The 23,839-nt window shown below is 47.4% G+C and overlaps 1 protein-coding gene across 3 annotated transcripts in view; it reads left to right on the top strand.

The window, feature by feature from the left end:
* The window catches only part of NEO1 (neogenin 1), a 171,875-nt gene that overhangs the window by 100,024 nt on the left and 48,012 nt on the right, over positions 1–23,839 (top strand). For all 3 annotated transcript variants that reach the window (XM_063412962.1, XM_063412961.1, XM_063412960.1), the window contains exons 6-7: positions 8,652–8,806; positions 10,098–10,218. In XM_063412962.1, coding sequence (XP_063269032.1) covers positions 8,652–8,806; positions 10,098–10,218 — 276 coding nt within the window. The remainder of the gene's footprint in view (positions 1–8,651; positions 8,807–10,097; positions 10,219–23,839) is intronic.

Below are 23,839 nucleotides of genomic sequence, written 5' to 3'. Positions count from 1 at the left end.
ACAACACAAGGTCAGCACATGATGGAGTGTGAGGAGAAAAGGGGTGAGAAGATGGCCTCAAGCAGAAAAGTGAATTCCTGCTGTCTCTGTTCTCTGCAATATTGGAGACTTTTGTCTGAAATTGTATTTTATCTATTCAAGTAGGGAGGGAGCTGTAGGGAAGCTGTACCTGAACTTGCAGTGTTAGTAAAATCTATTTCAGAGCAAACCCCTGAAGTGAACAGTGAGGAATCATCAGGACCAGATGGTCTCCACTCCACATTTCTCGAGGAGCTGAAGTGTGAAATCCTGAGCTCCCGAGAGTGCTGTGTAACCTAGCACCTAAATCAGCAGACTGAAAAAAATCAGACTGAGGAGATTTGGTCAGTGTGATGTGAGGGTTTTAGAGGCCTTTTGGGGGAGATCTGGGAAACTGTGGGTGAGTTAATCTGATGTCTGGACCTGTTAAAATGACAAAAATTAAAATAAAATACGGTGTTGATAGATGGTTTAATCCACCCATGTGTATTTTGTGTGGAAAAAACCCACTTTGCTATGGAGAACGTTTTGCAGGATGTTGTTGCCCTTCCTTCCCCAGAACTCTTCTGACTGTGTCACTCACTAAGAGCCCCAAACACCAGTGCTGGCAGTCAGAGTGAATTCCCTCCTGCAGGAAAAAGGGAATTAATTCATTGTTTAATGGGAAATTGGAGGGGGAATAAGGTGTTGTTTTTATCTGTGGAGCTGAGTCTGCACTGCTCAGTGTGGAAAAGGGGATTTGGGGTGTTCTGAGTCCATTGGGGTTGTGGAAACAAATGGTGCTGGTGAGGAACCTTGGGAACACCTTGTGATGTAAGGAAATCCAAAGATTGAATGGATTACACAGAGAAATGCAGCCCTGCCAGTTTCTGTAACACAGCCGTGGTCTCTGACCTGGGCCTTGGCATGGACGTGAAACACTGAAGTTGGAAGATGCAGGTCTTTGGAAAATGCAAGATCTTCCAAACCAAATGAAATGGTAGGAATTGTAGGAAAGGAACAGGCACATGAGCAGGAAAATCATCATGGGATTGTCTAAACCTCTGCTGGTCCTGGATGTTAAATAGGGCAAGGAGTTCTTGTTCCCTGCTCTCTTAAACACAGCAAAGCTCTTGGGTGTAGTAAAGCCAGAGCAAGTGTGGGGTGTGACAGGACCATGGAGGAGGTGTGGGGTGTAACAGGACCATGGAGGAGGTGTGGGATGTAAGAGGGGTCATGGAGGAGGTGTGGGGTGTAACAGGGCCCACGGAGGAGGTGTGGGGTGTGACAGGGCCCATGGAGGAGGTGTGGGGTGTGACAGGACCATGGAGGAGGTGTGGGGTGTGACAGGACCATGGAGGAGGTGTGGGGTGTGACAGGACCATGGAGGAGGTGTGGGGTGTAAGAGAGGGGTCATGGAGGAGGTGTGGGGTGTAACAGGGCCCACGGAGGAGGTGTGGGGTGTAACAGAACCATGGAGGAGGTGTGGGGTGTAAGAGGGACCTTGGAGGGGGTGTAGGATGCAAACCATGGAGTGGTTTGGGTGGGAAGGGACCTTACAGCTCATCCAGTTCCCCTCCCTGCCCTGGACAGGGACACCTCCCTGTCCCAGGGTGTTCAGGGCTGCATCCAAACCAGTTCAGCTCTGTAAATCATGAGTGCTTTGTGGGAAGAGGGATGGAAAAGAATCCTCGTTTCCCTTCATTGGCAAGAACCAAGAGACATCCCTTGGTTGACTAATCCCAAAACACACAAAAGTTGGTAACTTTTCTCTGGAGGTGTCTCGTGGAGCTCATCCCCGTGACCTTTAGGGCTGCTGAAGGCTTACCTGGAGGCAGAAAGCAGCTATTTAAAGGCAAAATCTAACCAGGAAACACAAAGGTATCTCCTCTTTCTCAGGAAATCCCTCAGCCAGGGATTGCTCAATGCTGGGAGAACATTTGGAGATATTTTGCTTTTCTGCTTCTCTTCTGTTCCCTCCCGCACACCTGGCCTTGGCTGCTGGGTGGCACCGTGCCCGTTTTGGTGTCCCTGGACGTGTCCTGCTGCCGGGGATCCTCTGAGGATGATCTGGGGGCTGAGGCACAGCGGGCACCACGGCTGCTCAGGGTGGCTGTGGCTGTAGCTGGGCAGGGCACTCAGGAGGGACGTTGTTCACTCTGGGTTTGTGCACACGGGGTTAGGGGGAGCTGGGGGTGCTGGGCCAGCCTGGCCACAGCTGCCTTGCCAGGGATTTCTTGCCAATGTGCAGTTGGTGTCTGAACAGGGCTGTGACTGATCAGGCAAGTGGAAAACCCAGAGAGAAAAATCCTGCTCGGTACAGGATGCTCTGAGAGCTCTCTCTGTGTGCGCCCCCCTGAACTGCCCGGGCAGTTCCATCTGTGGATCTGTGTCCCTGAGCTCTGCAGTCCAAAGGCCTGGGCCAGGCTGGAGCCCACAGCTCTTACAGGAGCCGTGCTGGAGCTGGGGCTCTGCACACAGGGAGCTCCTTTGTGCCTGTGCTTGGTTTCACTGCAGCTTGTGCTGGGAGGGAATCCCATTTCCATCCCGACCTGCAAGAGGGAGCAATTAATTATTTGCAGTATTATCCTAGGATAGGACAGGGTGGAGGTGTTGGTCCTGTGTCATTCCTCCTGCACAGGAATGATACATATAGATATATATACACTAATTTCCTTTCTGCAGCACTGAGCATTTCTTTGTTAAGCTCCTGTTTGAGGTGTCCGGTTGCATGGCTGCATAATCCTGCCTTTGCTCAAATAACCCATTCCAGCTCTTCCATCTTTGCTTTTGGAGCCAATTTTCTGAGTCATTGGTCATTTCCATTGCTCTCTTGTAAATCAGAGTTCATGTTTTCCTTCAGATGTGGGGCTGCAGTGTCACAGTCAGTGGGAGGGGTGGGGTGTGTGGGGTGGAGGGGAAGGGAGGGAGCTGCTGCCAGCCTCGTCTGGGGTAGTTCTTCCATCCCAGTGTGTGAGAATATCCTTGTTTCTCAGGCCTTTTTCTGTGAACTTTGGTGCTATTGCTTTATATTCCATAAACCTACAGTATGTTATTTCTCCCTAAAAAATCCCACATAAAAAACATACAGCGTGAGTTTTTTACTCTCTCTAATTGATCAATATAATTTTATTTTATATTTGTGCTGTACCATTCCTGCTTCCTTGCTTGTTCTAGTGTGGAATATTGGGTTTTAGTTTCTGCCTCTGGGATCTTTATTTGGGGGCTGGTCTCTGAAGCGTGGATTGCATTTAGCAATTTCTGAATGAAAGCTTTTCACTGCAAATGAAAAATCGTTGTTTTAATTCAGCGCTGCCCTTCACCACTGGAACCAGCTCTCCGTGGAGCTGGGCTGTGGCATTTGCCAAGGGAGCTGCAAAGCTCTGCAGAGTCCAAAGGACAAAACGTGGGCCAGCAAATGCTCCTTGGGGCTGTTCCAGCTGCTGCCAGAGGGAAACCAGGCCCCTCTCCCTGCTTGGGCTGCTCAAGGAGTGGGGAAGATGCCACAGGCACCACTTCTCCCTAGGGACATCACCTTTAATTTTCTAAAATAGACACAAAAAATAACCATTTACTGCATTAGAGAATGTCACTGCCACCAAAACCGTTCATAAACTGCAACTCTGGTTTTGCTGCAAAAAATCACTGTAGCAGTTACATTCATAACCTTTTGTGTCTTGGTATGCTGATTTTTGTACATTCATTTGACACTTTTCTGTATTTCTCTAGAGGAATCCTTTTTGTCAGCTTGTGTTTGCTTTGCAGATTTTGTAGCTGCATATTTGGTGTGTTTTCAGGACATCACAGCCATGCTAGAAGTTGGGAAGAATTTATCTTGTCTACAACATCGTTTTGGGGTTTAAATATCTTTTTTTTTCCTGAGTATTATCCATATACTTCTAATTTTTTTAAGGAAGAATGTTGCAAGTCCCCATTTTCATTTAAAGTGTAAATTCCTTTTCCCCCCCCTCAGGATATATTTGAAAAAAACCAACTAATTTGTACAACTAACTCATGGCATTAAAAGATAATAATCAAAAAAATGTGCTCTCAAACATCAATTCAAGATTTTTTCCTGTGTTTTGGGGGAGAGACAGGAGGGGATGGATTAATGAGGTGCTGGTCATGTTGCAGTTTGATCCTTCTTAGAAACAAAATTGCAGTTGTGAAAATTGCATTTAACTTTATAATGATTCTAATAGGATTTGGAGCATATCCTAATGGAATAGGTTGTTATCCCTGGAGGAGGAAATAAAATCCCTGTGGACCATTTCAGGCTGATGTGAAATGGGCTTTGTGGTAAAATGTCCATTTTAAATACTGCTGGTAATCCAGATTTGTAACTGAAATACAAGCTGGGGATTGTGCCCCCCGTGTCCCTCAGAAATGGGTTACAAATGGAGCAGGCTGGGAATGCTGGAGTCAGGATTATTTGAGACACACTGTGGAAATGTGGCCACTCTGCTTAGTTTGTGTTCGTGCTCCTTGGGCTGTGGAGAACCTTCTGGAATGAGCAAATGCTGTTGTAAGGGATGGCTGGAGATGCACCCCGTGCCCTTGGTCATGGACAGAAGTGTGGGAGGAAGGGATGAGGAGGAGCGGCAGGAGCTGGGATTTCATTGCCTGACCTTGGGGAAAACACACTCCTCATTTCTGGGGATCGGGGGCACGTGGGGGTGGCTGAGGAAGCAGAAATGGTGCTTCAGGGTTGTCCTGGACATTTCCAGTTTGGAATTCAGCCCCCAGCCTGCCTTAGGCTGAAGTTCCAACTTCAGGAATACCCTGGAAGTGTTCCTGTCCCTGGAAGTGCCCAAAGCCAGGCTGGGATGGGGTTGGAGCCCCGTGGTGCAGTGGAAGGTGTCCCCAGGGCAGGGCTGGCACTGGTGGACTCTGAGGTCCCTTCCAGCCCAAAGCAGTCATGGATTGTGTGACGTGACAGCGTTTGGAACCACTGGTCAGTCCCGTTCATCTTGGGTGTGTTGGATGCTGTGCTTGCACCAACAGCTGAGTTATTAATGCTTTTTAGAAAGACAAGAAGTCTTTTAAAATGATCTTTACACCCTGTGTGTCTTTGTGTCCAAAGCATTGCTGTGCTCTTTCTGCACAGCAGAGCCACAGACCACAGGAATTCATTTCCATTTCCTTCTGGTGGCCTGTGCATGTGCAATGGGATCCATGTCCAGTGTCCCTTCCTGTTTCCACATCACCTTGGGTGCAATTCCTGCTGTGTGTGTGGAGTTTCTCAGCTCTTCCATCCTTTAGAGCTATTGGCTTAAAAAAGCATCTTATTTTTCAGATATTTCACCTTTATTGGGATGTAGCTTAGAAGTTTGAATCAACTGCTTATGTAGGTTAGATTGGGTTTTTTCCTTAATCTTTTGATCACTGTTGTGATCAAAATATTTCCTCAATCTCCAAAAGGGTGGCAGGGCTCCCCGGGGGGTGTGAAATTGTGTTCAAGCATTTTGCTTTTTCAGGAGTTGTTCTGTGCTGACACGAAGAGGGGGCTGAACTGCCAAGTCGTCTTTGAAGTTTAATTGTGTGTTTGGGAACAGAGCACACGATCTTCCCTTACAAATCTGGTTTTCTGTGGTAATTGGCTCGTTTGCTCGCTGGTTATCAATTGAACTTCTCTACCACAAACATTTGTACTTGCATTGTGTTAATGCTAAACATTGACATAGTTAAACCAGAAGAGTGTGTTTGAAAAGCGTTTATTAATTCATTAACTGGGAAGTAATTGATAAAGTGAGCACTCCTCATGTTATTATCCCTTTGTGAGCAGCTTGGCATTTGCTCCGTGAGCCAGAAAAGCAAAGTCACTTTGAAAATATAGTGTGTTTCAAATTCTTAATCTCCTAAATTAAAAGTAATTGAGAGTAGGTAGGAGGATATCTACTTCAACTTCCATTTTTGTGTCAAGAAACTCCTGACTCTTACCATTCAAAATTAATGCCTCCTTCTGGATGATGTCCCAAATTGGAGCAATATCAATTGCCAAAGATATTTGAGTTCCTTCCAAATGTCTTCATTACGAGTTAAACATTACTGGAGAAGGCAGTCAGAACTTTGCTGTGGTACAGTTTGGGCATTCAGTTCTTCCCTGTGAGGGTGGGCAGGCCCTGGCACAGGTGCCCAGAGCAGCTGTGAATGCCCCTGGCAGTGCCCAAGGCCGGGTTGGACGGGGCTTGGAGCATCCTGGGACAGTGGAAGGTGTCCCTGCCCATGGCAGGGATGGGATGAGATGATCTTCAAGGAGCTGTCCAGCCCAAACCAGGCTGGATTCCACAATGAGTTTTTCACATAAGTTTTTGTGCTTAGGCCAGTGACTGTTCCTGGCTTGTGTCTCTTTGTGCTCCTCTGACAAGATTAATATGTGGCAAAGGAATTCAAACTAAACTGTAATGAATGTTTTGGAAATGGAAGCTTTGTACATTCATGGAAAAACAACTTTTGCAATTCTTGTATTCCCTTTCCTCAGCTCTGCGAGCGCTGCGGGAATCGATCCGTGCGTGTGAATGCAGCCGGAGACAGAGATGGAAGGGAAATGAGAACATAAACTATTGATCAGGCAGGCTGAGCAAAATGAGTCATTAGTTAAGAAGGGCTAACGATGAGCGGGCAATGATGGTGCCAGGCTGGCAGGGGATGATGCATGTGGGAAGGGCAGAGGCAGAGCGATGGATGGGGTGAGGGATTGGCTCAGTGCTGCCGTGGTATTTGTGCCATTTGTCAAGGCACTGCCGACACACGGCTGAAATTGCATGTAAATGATTGAAACTCCACAGGCCCTGGAGATGGATTCAGGCTGGAGCACATCCAGGGGGCTGTGAGGGATTGTCACAGCACAGCAAAGCAAACACGACTTGTTGAGCCGCCCAAAATAAGGCTGGGATAGGGGAAGGGAGGGAGCAGTAGCACAGCTTGTAATAAATAACAGTGCTGAGGATAAATACCAGGGAGGAATAAAAATCATTTTCATAGCGAATAAATTACAGCAATTTGGTGGCAAATAGAATCAGAAGAGAGTTTTCAAATGTCAGGGTTGTGTGTGGTGGTAGCAGCTGTCAGAGAGTAAGCACAGAAATACCAGAACCTTTTTAAGGTGGAATTTATGGTGTGTTTGGTAAATTTTGGGGAAGTTGGTATGAAAGGGATGTCTGAATTCACAGGCAGCCGGGCTCAGCCCCATCCAGCTTTGTGCTCCTGTGTGAGTGTTTGAGCAGTGAATGTACACCTCTGTGTAGGTTTGCACCCTTACCTGAGAGTTCAACCACCTTCTTTCTTAAAGTATTTCCATTTTTGATGTTCTCTTTATTCATTTATAATCCAAAACATGATGGGGGGGTTGGGACAGCTGCTCAGCTCCAGCTGTTTTTAAAAGCATTAAATCCACCTACAAACCTTTGGGATCATTTCCCAAGAGAAGGAAGGAGTAAAACATGACCCAGGATTCCTTATCCGCAGCACCAAACAAACCCCGTTGAGAGGCCAAGTGTGTAAATTGTTTGCCTAAACCCCGTGGCCCGTCCATATTGACTTTCTTTGCTAAATATTAAAGGGCAAAAGGCTGCTTTGGGCTTTCCTGGAACTCCAACAGTCTGAGCTGCCAACACAAGTAGGAGAATTGCCCTGTGCTGGGAGTGTGGCAAACACAAATAAACGGGTGGGTGTTCTCTAAAGATGATACTCAAGGAATAAGTGCCTGCAGGGCTTGGTGCTGCTGACCAGATGAGTGCAGAGCCCTGCATGCAGCTGGAGGCTTCATGGAGAAACTGTGATGTGTCTGTGCTCCAGTCACTTGGAGCTGGTGTCCCCAAAAAATCTGTTATCTCAGGGTCTGTGTGATTTTAAATATATTTGATTGAATTAATCTCACTCTGAGGACTTAAGGACATTTAAAAGGCAGCCCAGACCCAGAGTAACACCCTTGGTGCGTGTTGTAAGTGAAGAATTTCTGTTCTTTGTAGAATTCATGTTCAGCTGTGTTATAAATACACAGCTCCTCTCCTGTATATCCATGAAATCTCATCACTATCACTGTGGTACAGAGGCACCTGCCTGCTCCTGGACATCCTGTTTCCTTGGCTTCCTCAGGCCAGAGAAGAAACTCCTGGGCTCAGTGCAGCACTCTGTGTTTGATAACCTCAATTCCTTCACAGGAACCCGAGGCCGTGGTGCCCTGGGAAAGTCTCATCTCCGTTTTGTGTCCACTCATTTTTAAAAGTACTTTTTGATATAATTGTAGCTTTTGTTTTCCTGTTGACTTGAACTCGCTGAGGTTTAACTTTGCGGTTTATACACCTCAGTTCCATTTCTTCTTTCATGCACTCTCAATTCCCAATCTGCTGGATCCCAGGATGGTTCGGGTTGGAGGGGAACTTAGAGATCGTGTAATTCCCAACCCTCTGCCATGGGCAGTGCACCTTCCACGGGACCAGGCTGCTCCAAGCCCCATCCAGCCTGGCCCAGATGATTCTGGAAGAGCTCCCAGCTTGTGTCAGTGTCTGTCAAACCTGAGCTGCAAATCCCTGCTGCCTCTGCTGCCGCTCCTGCCCAGTCCCCAGCCCGTGGTGTCGGGCTGAGCGTGCGTGGCACTGTCAGGTCTCTTTTTCTGTAACATCATTTTCTTGTCCCTCTTCCCCACCCTGCAGTTCCCCCCACGTTCCTGAAGCGCCCTGCCAACATCTACGCCCACGAGTCCATGGACATCGTGTTCGAGTGCGAGGTCACCGGGCGGCCGGCGCCCACCGTCAAGTGGGTCAAGAACGGCGACGTGGTGATCCCCAGCGACTACTTCAAAATCGTGGTGAGGGCCTGCTCCCCCTGGGGCTTTGAGCTGTTGGCCTGGCAGTTCTCCTACACAGTCATCGGGTTCTGTTGGGTTTTTATCTTCTTTTCCTCGTGTTAGAGCCGGGGTTAATGCATGGGGTGCGGTTTTTGTGTTTGGACTCAGTGTTTATTAATTCTTACCTATAGTACAGCCTCACGAGTTGAGCTCTAACTAACCAGGTAGAAAATGGGTGCCTCTAACTCTTTCCAAGGTCTTTTAAGTGCTAATTACCCAATAACGAGATGACACCTATATTATTTATAGTTTTGACCCAATAATTGACCACCCAAGGTCTGCAATGCAGACCCCTTCACCCAATTAGAAAAAGACACCCAAAACCATGAAGAAGATGACGCCACAAATCCTCCATCTTGCCCCATATATATTACTATATACTAAACCCTTAAATTTTAAGTTTTGCACCCTGTGTTATCACACAATTGTATTCAAACCACACACCCACAATCCCAGTGCCATCTCCCAATTTTGGAGGCCTGTTCCCTGGCCTGGGGTCAAATGTAGTGCCTGCCTGAGGGTCAGTGCCTGTTAGAACAGAAAGCCTGAAATGTTCAGCTTCTGGGGTTTTCTATGGAACCTGCTTCCTGCTTGGGTCCTATTGATGTTTGGGGCCCAGAAGAGAAATGGTTTCTTGAATCCCTTTCATGTACATTGCTTTTATTGGAAGAGCTGATGTCTTTATAGCTTGGACTTTCCAGCAGAGTCAGGCACACAGAGTGGCAAAATGCACTGTCAGAGTATGAGCTCACCACGACCACTGGCTGTGTGTGCTGCAGTCTGCGCTCCATAAAAATTCCAATTTCCAGCAGGAGCTGAAATAGAAATGTAACTGAGCTGTGGATGGTGAGTTTGGCACAGGGTGCTTCTACAGGGAGATTTTAGATGCAGTGAAAGGCATTATTGAGACATATTGGAGAGTGAAATGGCTGTGTAAATGGGTGTACCTGGGTTGTGGAGCTGGGACATTGAGTCAGGGCCTAAATACCACCAGAGCAGCTGGGGAAACATTAGGATTTGCCAGTGCTGTGTGGTGCTAGAAAATGATAACCATTAATGAGAGCTTCTGCTGCTTATTGATCCCCTAGAACATGAGGATTGAATGCAAGGAGGTGGAATTTGGGAACTCTAAACAGACTTTTCCCAGCTGCTGTCAGTTCTCCTGCCACAGTAACGTGCCATGCTGTGTGACACCATTGTTTGGGCCACTGCAGCCCATTTCTAAGTGTTGTTTTCTCCCTTTGCTCCTCAGAAAGAACATAACCTGCAAGTTTTGGGGCTGGTGAAGTCTGATGAAGGATTCTATCAGTGCATTGCAGAAAACGATGTTGGAAACGCACAGGCTGGAGCCCAGCTGATAATCCTTGACCTTGGTAAGATAAACTGTGACAGCAGAGAGCCAAAAATGGGGAGGCACCATTCCAAGGGACCTTTCCACATGGTGGGTTCTGTCAGTAACTCAGCTAGAGCAGGGGGATTTTTTAAAAATCATGTGAGTGATCCAGTGTTGTTTTCTGTATGCTTAGTGAGGAGAATTGAAGGAATTCTACAGGATCCATCCTGTATTTTGAATAATACTTGGTCCAGTAATAAAACATGGTCAGAAATGTTGCCTGCTGAGGTTTACAAGCAATAGCAGAACAGCCAAAATGAAAACAAGTCACTAAAATCACAAACCTGGAAAAGAAGCACTTATGGAGCACACCCCAAATCACATATTTTATATCCAAGTCATTCCCGTGTCAGAAGCTTTTTTTTCTTGCTATTAGTGTAAAAAATAGTGAACTTTGTCACTCCTGCAAGCTGCAGCTGCACATGTGGTGGGTTACAGGTGCAGTTTAAGGTCAGTGTTTGTGCCTGTGCCCCAGTCAGGGGGCAGTGCCAGTGCTCCCCATGCAGTGCCCTGCATTGCACGGCTGGGCTGGCAAAGCAGAACCATTGGTGTTGGGATTAAAGGCTCCAAAAAAGAGGTACTGCAGATATCATCACTCAGGCATCAGCTTGTTTTGCTCTTTCAGTTCACACAGTTCTGAAAAATAATTTCCAAGAGGCCAAGGAAGAAAACCACTGGTACAGAGGATGAGGGAGACAAGTCAGACAAGAAAATACTAAAACTATACCGAGGGGGCTTTGTGTTGTCTTTTTGGAGGGGAATTGTTTCAAATTCTAATTTCTTTCTTGTTTGGATGGAGATGCTTTAGGAGAAACAGTCTTAGCCATGCCTGGAGGTTTGGAACTCCACCCCTTAACACGTGTGAATCTGCTGTCGCTGGGTTTGGTGTCCAGTGTGCAGAGACTAAACTTAGGAATGAGCCATAAAGAGAGTTTTCCTGTTTATTTTCCAGTTGTTTTGCAGAGTAGCTGTGCACTCACTCCTTCCTCTGAGTTCCTCTTTGGATCTGGGTGTGTTTCAGTGCTGGCTGAAGAGCCACAGGTACTCCCCACGATGATCTGGGGAATGCAGGGTGCCCTCTCCTGGAGTCAGGAGCTTTAATGCCACGGAGCCGTGTCAGGAGTCTGCATCCAGCACTGCCCTGCTGTCATCAGATTGCCAGGAAAATTATTAAAAGTAATTTCATTTCTGCTCCGTGCATTAAATCACCTGAGTGGTTTGCAGCCGCTTCCAGCGAAAGCATTATTCCATATTCTCCCCGTTTGAAAACACTGAATAATGAATGGCCTTGGCTTCGGGAGCCCTGCCCAAGCCTGTGCTTGCACCCAGTTCCCAGGAGTGGTTTATAAATGACTCTCACTGTTGTTATTGGAGTTCCTGTGGTCTCACTCCTCTTCCCTTCCCTCCACTGCTGTTTGTCCAGTGGTTTCTCCTTCCTGCTCTGCTCCAGCCCCTTGTCCTGAAGGACTTTGCCTCATCATGTCCTTTCTCTTTTGCATGCTGCCAGAGGATTCGGGCTGCAGTGCTGGAGTGTGGCTGTGGCTGTGGGGACACCCCCAGCCGTGTCCCTGGAACTGTTCTTCAGCACTGGGGCACCCCCCGGAGCACATCTGGGGGGACGTGGGGCTGTGCTGAGGGGGTGTGACCAGGGCCATGAGGAGTGAGCGTGATGTGTGACAACTGGCAGCCCACAGATGGAGAAAATGCAGATATTGGGGTTTAAAACACCTTCATCCATGAGCAGTGGTGAGGGAAACTTGTGGGAAAGAGGGAGAAGGTATCACATGCAGTAGTGGCAGCTGGCTTGGTATGAAAATTCAAACCCCTAATCTGAGCAAGAACTATTCTGAACATTTCAATCATTAATTCAGAAAACTTTTATTTTTTAATTATTTCGTAGCCGCTGATGAGAAATGCCAACTTTGCCAATTTGAAAAGTAACTTCAGTGAGAAAAATGTTGATTAAGTGTTCATCAAAGTTGTTCCCATTTAGCAGCGCTTCCCTTGGCATGCTGTTCTGTTTTCTCCTTCCTGCTGGAATTGGCAAACATCTGCCTATTTACAAACCATTTCTCATTAGTCCTTTTTGCTTATCAAATTGATCTTGAATGAACTAAATGCAAATGGGAAAGTGGCAGCCCTGGAGAGTTTCTCAGTGAGGCCACGTGAGTCCTCTCATCCGAGTGAAGTCCCACATCTGTGTTTTGTGCTCCTGGAAGGCAGTGTAAGTTTGAAATGCAGTGAGGGGAAACATTTATCTGCTACAAAGGGAGGTTGTCTGTGTTTGAACAGATTTGTGACTTGGAGAGAGCAGGAATTTGGTGATTCACCTTCTGCACAGCGTGGGCACAGCCACACAGAAACCTGTATAAAGTCTATCTGTGACTCTCCTCTCCTACAATGAGCTTGATACAATCATTGATCAGACATAAAACGTTTTAGGCTGAGCTTTTTTGTGTTTGGGGTGAGTTCTGGGTAGCTTTTAGTACATAGGAAAGTTATTTGTGGAAAATGTTAAAGCACAGAATTGAAAGGCTTCTTGAGTGGCTTTTCTTCTAAACTTTGGTAATTCTGTTAATAAATTCAGAAAACTTTGTACCTGGAAAGGGATTGGGCATACAGAATCCACAACCCTTGCCTTTTCAGGAATATATGAAAGAATCATGGTACTGAGAGCAGAGATTTTTAGGAGTGTTTGTAATTGGGAAGGCTGAAAGGATAGAAGAGGGAGGAAGATTTGGGTCAATGGTGTGAGTTAAATCCTCTTTATCCCCTGTACTGAACATCAGGTGTAGAATTCTGCAAGGGGCTTGAACAGCCTCTCATGTGCTCTCCAGCTGTTTTGGGATTTGAAGCTGTTCCTGTTTCTCAGGTACTGGCCCTGGACACCCAGTGCCTTTCAGAACCTCCCTGGAGTGGCTCTGCTGCCTGCTCTGCCTTTCAGGAAGGATTTGGGAGCTCCCTAAAGGAAGGAGGTTCCTCAATGGCCTCGTTGCCCTGCTCTTGGACTTCCCAGTCTCGATGCTTCTCTCTTTGCCTCCTTGATGAAGAGATGAGTGGTGTGATGGCCCCGTGCAGGAGTCCTGCCTATCCCAGAATCTCCATCGTGCCTTGGGAATGCCGTTCTCAGCAGTCTCAAATCTCTCCTCCCCATTTTTTACACAAACCCAACTTGCTTTACATCCAATCCCCATTGCTCAGCCTCTGAGTGTCCCAGTTATGGAGCAGCTACACTTAATTCCAGCAGAGCCATTCCCTGTTCTCCTTAGGGCATTTCTGTGTGTGGTGTGGGGCACCCTCGGGGTGATGGAGGCGTTTGGGGTTTCTTGGGGCTGCAACCCGGCCCTGTCCAGGGAATCTGGCCCTGCTCACGCTGCCATGTGGGGACTGGGAAAAGAACAGGTGGCAACAAGCAGGAGGAGGGAGGCAGATGGTTCCCTGTCACCCTGTGTGAAAGGCACTGACGGGTACACAGGCACCGGGGAAGGCAGGAGCGCTGCCTGAGCGCTGGGGGAAGCACAGCCCTGGACTGTAAACAAATATGGCATGTTATGGGAGAACACTTCAAACCACCCTTTCAGATGCACTGTGTCACCTTCACAGCCAAAGGGGGGTGCTTTGGGGGGCTCTTGTGCTTTTATACCACAAAATTGAGGTTTTTCACTAAATTGTGAATTGTACAGGAGTGAGATCTCAGAGTGAACGAGGTGGATACAGTGCTGTAGGAACCATGTCAGGATTGTTTGTAGTGGAGCTGGCTGTTTCTTTAAACTCAGCTTTTTCATGAAAAAAGGTCTCTGTCCAAGCAGGGATATCCTGCACATGATTAATTACTCCCAGCATGAGAAGCAAGGAGGAGGAATTAGAAATCTGTGTGTAGTTGTGGAGCTGGGAGGCTTTGGGATCACAGACACATCTGGGGGTGGCTCCAAGGGGTGGGTGCAGGTTCTTCAGGAGGAAGAGGCAGGGAAGCAGGGAATTGGGTCACCCTTGAGGCTGCCTCCAGTGTTTCATCACTTTGGAGAGGGTGGTGAGCCAGCCAGGAGCTCTGGGGATCGGTGGATGGAAGGACAGCAGGGCCCTGTGTGTGTCCTGCAGGGCAGGGAGGGGATGGGGCTCTGTAACCCAGCCCTGCAGGGCAGGGAGGGGATGGAGCTCTGTAACCCAGCCCTGCAGGGCAGGGAGGAGATGGAGCTCTGTAACCCAGCCCTGCAGGGCAGGGAGGGGATGGAGCTCTGTAACCCAGCCCTGCAGGGCAGGGAGGGGATGGGGCTCTGTAACCCAGCCCTGTGACTCGGGTGGGGTTTGAGTCCCTGGGGGCGCTGGGGTGGCAGCTCCCTGTGTGACAGGCAGGACGTGGAGGTTCCAGAGCAGGCTGGAATTCGTTGCCTGTGTCTGGCTGGCAAGTGGAGCTGAGAATTCCAGCCTTGAGCTTCCAGACAGGAGGCTTGGGCTTGTTGGGGATATTTCTGGTGGGTTTCCATAGGAGACTGTGTTAATGGACCAGAGGCAAACCGTTTGATCCTGAAGGACCAAAGCACGGGAATGGTCTGCTCCACAGGGCAGGGGTTGGGTGTGGGTGTCCAGGAGACCAGGAGGATAAAGAAGGAGCTGCCAACTGGGCTCCAACACAAAGTGGAAGCCCAGGAATCTGGAATCAAAGGCAGAAAATTGTCTGGAAGTGTAGGGATGTAGAAAAGACAAAGCTCAGCTGGACCTGGAACCTTTTCAGAAAAGGTTGTGGAGCAAATCCCCCTGGAGGCCGTGCTATGGGCACATGAGAGGGATGGGAAAATCAGCCAAAGGCAAACTGTGCCCAACTGTTCCCGTGGCCTTCTGAGGTGAAATGCTTGGGCCTGTGGTTGTGAGGAGAGAAGTGGATTTTGTTTGCTTTGCCTTTAGCCAAGCCTTTGATGCTGTCTCCATCCAAGGGTATCCTTGAAGCTAAACTGGGGATTCCAGACTGGATGATGGGATGTGTGGAGAGCCATGGAATTGGGAGCTTGTGGTGTACTGGATGTGCTGAGTTTGCTTCATCCTGGACCCCTGCTCAGGCAGGGGTGGGCACACAGGGCAGGGAAAAGCTGCAAGCAATGGAATTTGTGATCAGAGGAAGCAGCTTCACAGGAGGGAGCTGCAGTGCAGCAGGCTGCCCAGGGAGCTCTGGAAATGGGAGAAACTCAAGGCACACCTGGACAAGGCCCTCAGCAGCCTGGCTGAAGGTGACTCTGCTCTGAGGGAGTTCAGGTGAGCTCCAGACCTGCTCCATGGTCCTGACACGCTGTGGGGCAGGGGTGGGATGGACCCTCTTGGTGTTGGTGCTCTGCAGGGATGCCAAATCTGACAATTCCATGGGCTGTGTTTCCTGCTGATCTCCTTGGGAGAAGCACAAGCGCTGGGTGTTGATGGCAGCCTGACATCACAAACGGTGTTTGATTGAAGTCTGGCACTACAGGATGATCTCAGTGCCTCTGCTGAGTCGCATTCCGTGGATCCCAATTCGGAGGGAGTTTTAGACATCATTTATTGCCCTAAACTGGTGCATTTTTTAAGCAATTGAATTCTGTCCAGGCCCATTGCTGCATAAACAATTCCATTTTGTGTTGGTACCTCTCTGCCAGGGTTTGGCTGTGAGCTGTGGGCAGCCTTGGAGCACTGAAAGCAGCTGGGTGGGCCGGGGGCCTCTCTCACCCCCAGAAGGTTGGAGAACATCAGGAACCTGATCCATATTTCCCAAAGCCAGCACTTTTCAGTTCAGATTGTGCTGAAGATCTGTCACTCACTTGTGCCCTGCAGATGGTCCTGGACTGTGAGTTCACTTCAGGCTGACTTGGAGATTCCCATTCCTCACACAGAGCCCATTTCAGCTCCCCTGAACTGACTGAAAGGATTCCCAGCCATGGCTGGATTTAAAAGGCAATGTCAAACGCCTTATTTCAGTCAGGATAGATGAAATACTCTGTGTTTTCCATAACTATAAGCTTCATTATGCTGTTGTAGGAGGCAAAGAGAAGTTGTTGACAATTTTTGGCTCCTACTGAAAGAAATGCAAAAGTTGGCACTAACAGGCCAACTGTGCTCTGCTTTGAAAAACTCAGTTACACATTTGGGTATTTGCCATGTGTAAAAAATCCCGTAAATAGGGCTTTGCCTGGTTCAAGCCCCGAGGCAGACTCCTCTCGTGTCACCTCAGGACCTATTTTGGATGATTTCATAGATATCAAATGTACCTTCTCAGGCTCTCTCACTCATAGAGGTGCTGCTTTATGTTTTAGTCACATATTATGAATGAAAACATCCTCAGTCCATGGAATTCTGTGGAGTTCTTTGAGACTGCAGAAGTACTTGCAAAATATGCAGGATGTTGTGAATGAAATGCCAGAGCAAGATAAAAATATATTGTTCTTATTCAACGAGCAATAAAGGAGGACTCTGGGTGTTCCTCTGCAGGGCCTCCTGTTTCTTCTCTCAGACAGAAATGTTCTCATGTTCTTTCTGCCTTGTCCAATTTTGCATGTCTTAATGACAGAAAATGGGAAGAAGTCCCTGTGGTTTCCAGGAGTGGCTTTCAGGAGTCTGGGCGTCCACCAGGAGAAAAAGAGATGAAAATTGAGCAGGGAGGCTGCAAAGCCTTGCAGACAAAGAATCCAAGTTTCCTGTCAAGAGGAAAAAGTTCTCCAAAGAATGAACTGTGGATTTGAGAGGAGCAGGAGATGGAGCTTGGGTGGAGCTGGGTGTTCCAGCACAAAGCAGCCCATGGCTCTGGGAGAGCAGGGCTGTGCTGAGGGCACCTGGGGAGATGGGGGAGAGCCTCTGGTGTGGTGGAGAGGGAAGATCTGAAAGTCAGAGAGTGGAAAACCTGGTGGGATGAGCATCACCAGAGCCAGGAGCAGCAGGGCAGCTCCCTCCCTGCTTTTGTCTATTTTATATCCACATACCCCTGGGGGTTTCCACTCACAGCAGTGAAAGTTTGGCCTCAAAAAGCTTTAAAAGCAGCAAACATCAAATTGTGAGGTGAACATTTAGGAGCTCCTGGCAGTGCTGGGGCTCCAGGGAGCCGAGGGCACTCCTGCAGTGCTGCCCCCACCCCGGCACCCACGCGGCGTCAGATGGAAGCTGCAGGAACAGCTTGGGAGCCTCGCTTGGAGAGCTGTGCTTCAGCAACATAAACAGCATCTGAAATCACAAACTGACTTCAAACACTCACAGCCAAAGCCAAGCACAGAGAATGTTTTGTACCGGTTGTGTACACTCCAGTGCTAATTTTCTGTAAACACAGCAGTGTGTGCTCCTCTTTAGTGCTGAAAGAGTGGGGTTTTTGGGTTTAATTTTGATTTTAATTTACATTACTTAGCTATTATTCCTCAGGGAAAGGCAGCATTTGTGTTTCTCATGGCTGCATGTCTGTTCAAAATGGCCTGGGAGCTGTTTGAATTCAGTCAGTTCCATTTCTCGACTCAATTCCTGTTTAATAAATGATCTTTATTTATTCCCTCTTTATGGGCCCTGCTTATATATAGTCTTATTGAGAAGCAGAACTGATTAAACCACCCTGGATCCCAAACTTCTTGAACGTTTAACTTGATGAAGCGGGAGCTAAGCAGTTCTCAGTAGCCTATTCATGTTTAGAGCTGGCACAGGCTTTGAATAAATTGCTCTAATTTAGATTAAATTAGGAATAGATTAATGTTTGCCAGCGTGCCGTGAATCGCAGGGAGGCAGAACAGCATTTATATTGTGCTTATTAGTTTTCATTTCTTGTTTTATGACTGTATTTACAGTTGGCTTGGCAAAGAGGTGGAACCTCCTGATGGAATTCAGACGGGGTTGGGTGCCGTGGCTTCAGCCTGGGCCCACAAATCAAAAGTGGTGGGGATGCTGTGGAAACACGGGCACTGGCACCTTGAATTTGGAGTTTTACCAGGGGGGTTGATGGCTAGAAGGTCCTTGGAGAAATTCCATGTCTTGTTGGAAAAGGAATATGTAAGGAATATGTGATACATAAGGAATGTTCAGTGGAGGCAGAGCAAGGGCCCATAGGAGCAAAAAGCTTTGGTGTTTTATGAGAAATACACAGCACACGTTAATGCAGGTTTGCTGTCCTCCACCTGCATTATTCCATGTTTATTGTCCCAGCGCAGGAGTGCACTGAGGCAGGATGTGTATGGAAAGCTCTGAGTCCATTTCCTCTCTTCTGGCTAATCCTGAATTCCTGAGAGTTTTTCAGTCCCATAAAAGCCTCTTGGCCACCAGAAAGGCTGATTATTAACACCGAATACACCTCCCTCAGCAGCTCTGAAAGCCACCCTTTGCAGTTATTCGTGTATTTTCTGTATTCCTGGCAGCTTGGCTGGGGGAGTCATGGCAGGAGTGCTTTTCCTGGGAACAGAGCGGTGCCACGAGCTGCAGAGCGAGGGCTGAGGGCTCCTGTGCCTGGCTCTGCCTCCTGGACAGGGGGAAAACACAAACAGGGCCAAGAGCAGCCCCTGTCACGAGGTGACACGAGGTGTCACTGGTCACGAGGGCGCTTGTTTTTAGTGGCTTTGCTTTTTCCATCCCTGCATGAGTGGAAGGGCAGGATTAGCTGTAGCTCGATATCTCTCGTGACTACCAAAGGCATTTCCTCTGCCTTTATTCTTCATATCCAGGGCTGTGAAGATTGACAGAAACACCCTTAATTTGTAATTGATCCCAGGCTCGTGGTGGAAAGGAAAAGATCAGATTTTGTCAGTCTCGCACCAGTGGGGAGAACAAACACATGGGGTTGGGCTTAATTGCTTGCTTATATTTCAGAGATGCTGAATTATACAGAATAGCAGAGACAGCTGAATGCCATTTGGAGAGGAGGGACAGGATTGGTTTTCACTTGGGCTGAGTGGGTAACAGGACTGATGCTGATGAAGATCTGGAGCTGGGAGAAGCCCCGGGTGTTTATTGACAGCATCACCTGCATGGGCTCATGGGGGTTATTCTCTAAGGAAATGCCATAAATCTCACAAATAAATGTGATTTTTAATGATGTGTGTTCAGTGATGGAACCAGCTGTAAAATGTCAGTGTTCTCACTGGGATAGAACAGCAAAGGAACTCTTAATTGTGGATCCAGAGTCTTTCAAGGACAGGTGGATTCTGTGTGGTTTTCCTGGTGACACATCAGCACTGGAGGTGTTGAAGGAAGAGAAAGAGGGAGGAAAGTCATGCCTGGATCCAGGTCACAGCTGGTTGGGGATGGACATTCCACCTTGGCCCCTCTTCAGCACCAATTTCCATTTATAAACTGCTTTAAAAACTCGAGTTTGGGGCATTTTTAACACTGGTCAATGACCACAGCAGATCCACAATTAAATGCTGCATCTCTTGCTATAAACCCCATCATAAACCCCATGTACTTCTGGGGAGTAACTTTCAATTCTTGTGTGCTGGGAAGTGCACACCAAATTCAAATTCCCAAGCCTCTGTGCTGGGAAAAGCAGTTGTATTTTAAAAATCCTCACGGGGTTCACTTTTTCTGTTAGAATTAGAAATGTGAGGAAGCGAGTGAACATTACAGGTTTAAAAATAGAAAGAAAAAAAGTCTAAATAAGGAGTTTATAAGTTTCCCAAATATCTTAATACTTCTCTAATTCTGTAAAAGTGGGTGGGTTTGAGGGGGGCAGCAAGGAGCAGGTACATGTGACCTTTAGCAGAGAAATCCAGTGAAAATTAATAAAATGTCCAGTACCACATCTAACAGTGCTGCTCTGCAGGTGGTTATAGACCAAAAGAGGAAAGGGGGGTTTGAGGGGACCTTCTCTGTCTTAAAAAATATTAATTATGGAGATATGAACCTAAATGAAAGGAAAACAGAGTGTGGTAGATATGTGTAAGAAACTAGTGAAATAAGCTGTTAATAATTAGTTTAAGTGTGTTTTTTAAAGAGCTTGGAGAAATAAGGACAATTTTGATGACAAGCAGCTTGTCCAGCCTCTGCTGCAGCTCCAGTCTGGCAGAGTTGGTGCTGCTGAGCTGTTCAGTGTCAGCAGCTCCCCAGCAGAAGGAGATGTCCCATCTCCAAGGTGTTTTGGAGAAAAGCAGCCACGCAGGGGGACACTGAGCCCCAGCCCTGTCCCCCTGCAGTGACAGAGACAGGGACAGGGCATGTCCCATCCAGAGGCACTTGGCGCAGCACAGCAGTTAAATATCACTTCCCTTTTGCCTGGCTTTGAGGGGGTTTAGCCACGTGCATTAGGCAGGGGCAGAGAAAGGGACACAAACCACTGGGATGGGACAGACCCAAAGTGAAAAGGGAATTTTGCAGATTGGAGTCAGGGCTTGTCAGTGCTCCGGGAGCAGCAGCCTTGAACAGCAGCAGGGTTTGTGTTCAGCGGGTTCCTTTATTTCAGTTCAGGCTGTTACTGTGCTGTTCTTCTGGAAATACATCCCAGAATAGCCGGGGCGTGGTTGTGCAATCCCAGGGCGGTTTGGAGGGACCTTAGAGCCCATCCCGTCCACCCCTGCTGTGGCAGGGACACCTTCCACTGTCCCAGGGTGCTCCATCCAGCCTGGCCTGGGGCACTCCAGGGATGCTGTGTCCTGCTCTGCCTGCCTGCAGCATTATTGGGGATTATTGCAGCATTCCAGAGCTCCCAGCCCTGCTGAGCCCTTCCCTCGAGGGTGCCAGCTGAGCATCCCTGGGGATTCCAGAGGGAGAGGTGGGAAGGGATCTGCCCAGGGCACCACAGGAGTGACTGGCAGGGCTGGAGGAGCCTCCTGAGCTCTCTGGATGTGCAGAGCTGAATCCTTTGCACAGGACACGGGGTTTTATCCTTCACTGCCCCTCCAAGGCTGAGTTATTTGGGAATAAAGTCACAGCTCTGCTGTTATTATTAAAGTCAGATTGCAGAACGCTCTTGCAGGCTCTGCTGCTCTCAGGGGATCTTTTTAAATTCTTCAGAGGAGTTCAACTGATGAATATTTACAGTGAGACCCTGGCCAGGGTTCTTTGGGGGGACTTCCAGGCAGTTTCCCTGTCTCGGGTTCTATATGTGGGTTTTGTTTAGGGTTTTTGATTCTTTTTCTAAAGGAGTACTTGTTAAAAAATATTTATTTTTTTAAAATATTGAATAGTCACTACTGAATTTGAAGGTCATACCCATAATTTTGCAATATGTGTTATGGTTTGAATATCTTTCCAATGACAAAATGTGTTTTAAATCAGTTTGAAGCTCCTTGGGGACAGGTGAGGTGTGTTTGGTTGATTTCCCTTTTTTTAATAACCTGATTCATGTGACTGAGATCCCTGCAGGGCTTTTTTCCTTTCCCCTGGAGCACTGGGATGTGATTGGATCCAGGGGGTTCCTGCTCCGTTTCCCTGGAATGCGTCAGCGGGGCCGTCACACCTTTTTGAGGGTTGTTTTATGAGACAGGAAAAAATCAAATTGTTTCCTCTACACCAAAGCATTTCACGGTGAAACGGGAATGGGAGGAGGGCTCGTTATCAGGAGGGTTTTTATGACTTCCCTTAAAACACGGGCTCCCAGTCAGGATGTGTTTATCACTGTATTTATATATCCCACTTTGCTGGGCACCCAGCAGCGTCTGTTCACAGTGCAGAACAGAACCAGATAAATGCCTGAAATCCAGAATCACTGAGGGGCAGTTAAACACTCGCTTGTTCTGGATTTTGGGGGGGTTTTTTACAGCACTGTACATTGAGTGAAGAGTAAATAACAGCTCTCACTCCCAATGGTGATGTAAATTAATCTAAGGCAATTAAAAATTAAAACTAAGGCATTTTGCCTGCTCCAGGCTAAATGTGTCAACATTGAGAAATAAATAAGGAAGCATCTCTGTTTCATTTATGAGGTAAATGAAAGATATTTGAGGGGGAGGGTCTGTTCTTTGGGGTGGGGGTTGAGTTTGGGTTCTTAAGTGTGCGAGGAACAAAATTTATTCCAAGTGTTGAGTCAGGTTCTTGTCCTCAAACCTCTCCCTTGAGTGAGATGATCCAGGGAAATGCTTGTGTGGGGTCAGCTCCTGGATCCCTGTGCTCCACATTTCCTGTGGTTCCTGCAGGTGTAATTCCCAAAGGATGCCCTGGTCAGTGGCTCTGTGGTTCCTGCTGTAATTCCCAAAGGATGCCCTGGTCAGTGGCTCTGTGGTTCCTGCAGGTTTCATTCCCAAAGGATGCCCTGGTCAGTGGCTCTGTGGTTCCTGCAGGTTTTATTTCCCAAAGGCTGCCCTGGTCAGTGGCTCTGTGGTTCCTAAAGGGGTAAATCCCAAAGGATGCCCTGGTCAGTGGCTCTGTGGTTCCTGCAGGGATAATTCCCAAAGGATGCCCTGCTCAGTGGCTCCGTGTCCAGCTGTGCTTCCCTCAAGGTGTTGTGTTTGTCTTTCTGGCACATTTCCAAAATCACACACAAAGTCCTGCAGTTTAAATTAGCTCATGAAGGGTAATTAAGTGTACAAAATCCTAAATTTGGAGGAGGTTTTATGTCAACAGACGTGGATCTGTGTCTTGCACCAGGGGAATAGGGGTGATGGTGGCTATCGTTGGAACTCGGGATTCAGGACATTCAGGATTCAGATCCAGGACATTTATGCTCATTCTATAAAGCAGAAATTACTTTCCACCCTCTCTTTCCACATTTGTTCAGTCTCTGTTCCAGTTTTGCACCAATTTGTGGAGGAACAGGAGTCCCAGAGATTCCTTTAAATGAGTTTTTCCAAGGGAAGGAGTTAATTCCATTATGACAGCTGATCTGGTGAGACCAAATTCAGCACTGTGGCTGTTTGTGCTCAGAGAAATTGTTTGGGCCAGGTAACGTGGCTTTCTTTGAGTGTGGTATCACTCAGGGAACAGCTGGGATTAACAGGGTGATCCCTTCTGTTGGAAATTTATGTTTTAAACATTTGAACAAGGACAACAGTTGGATACAGGTAAATGCACAGATGAAAAATAGGCGAGAAACCAAGATTTTGAAGGGTGGTGTGTAGTGTGAACTTACTAATTTTGTTATTTCATGCTTATTGCTGCACTGCAGCCAAATGCTGCTGTTATTTTTAAATATGATGCACATAATGAAGTCAGTGGGATTTGACTCTGCAGCATCACAGCTGCTTAATCCTGATCCAAGTCGAATCCTTCCATTGGGACACTTCGAACCAAAGTTCAAATTTAGAACAGTGCATTCGCTAAAAGAAAAAGTTTTAAAGTCTTTATTACCTCTCTGGAATCAGTTAAATGGATTTATGGGAAAATTATTGAGTACACAGTTTATATGAATACCCCACATCAAAAGTAAACATTTTGGTGCCTCTGAGGTTTTTTTTTCTTAGGGAATACAGTTAAAATATTAGAGGTATTGAGATCTGAATGTCCTAGGTAACTTTTTCTTTTCCCAACAGGTTTTTTGCCAAAATAGTTATTGGCTATTTTTAGCTGTAGTAGATCTCAGTTGCTGAAGTGATGTTTCAAAGGTTATTTCCAATCTCTAGAATCCACCCTGAAGTCCTTCCAAGGAGGGGTTTCTCTTCTCCTGGGTGTATTAACTGTGCCCCTGTTCGTCACTGTCCCCATGAGTGATTCCCACTGGGAAGGTCCTTCTGGCTCTCCACGTGCTG

This window comes from Prinia subflava, chromosome 15, assembly GCF_021018805.1.
Source record: "Prinia subflava isolate CZ2003 ecotype Zambia chromosome 15, Cam_Psub_1.2, whole genome shotgun sequence".
Lineage (NCBI taxonomy): Eukaryota > Metazoa > Chordata > Aves > Passeriformes > Cisticolidae > Prinia > Prinia subflava.
Note: the sequence above shows the minus strand (reverse complement) of the source record. Positions and strands in the feature narration are given on the sequence as shown.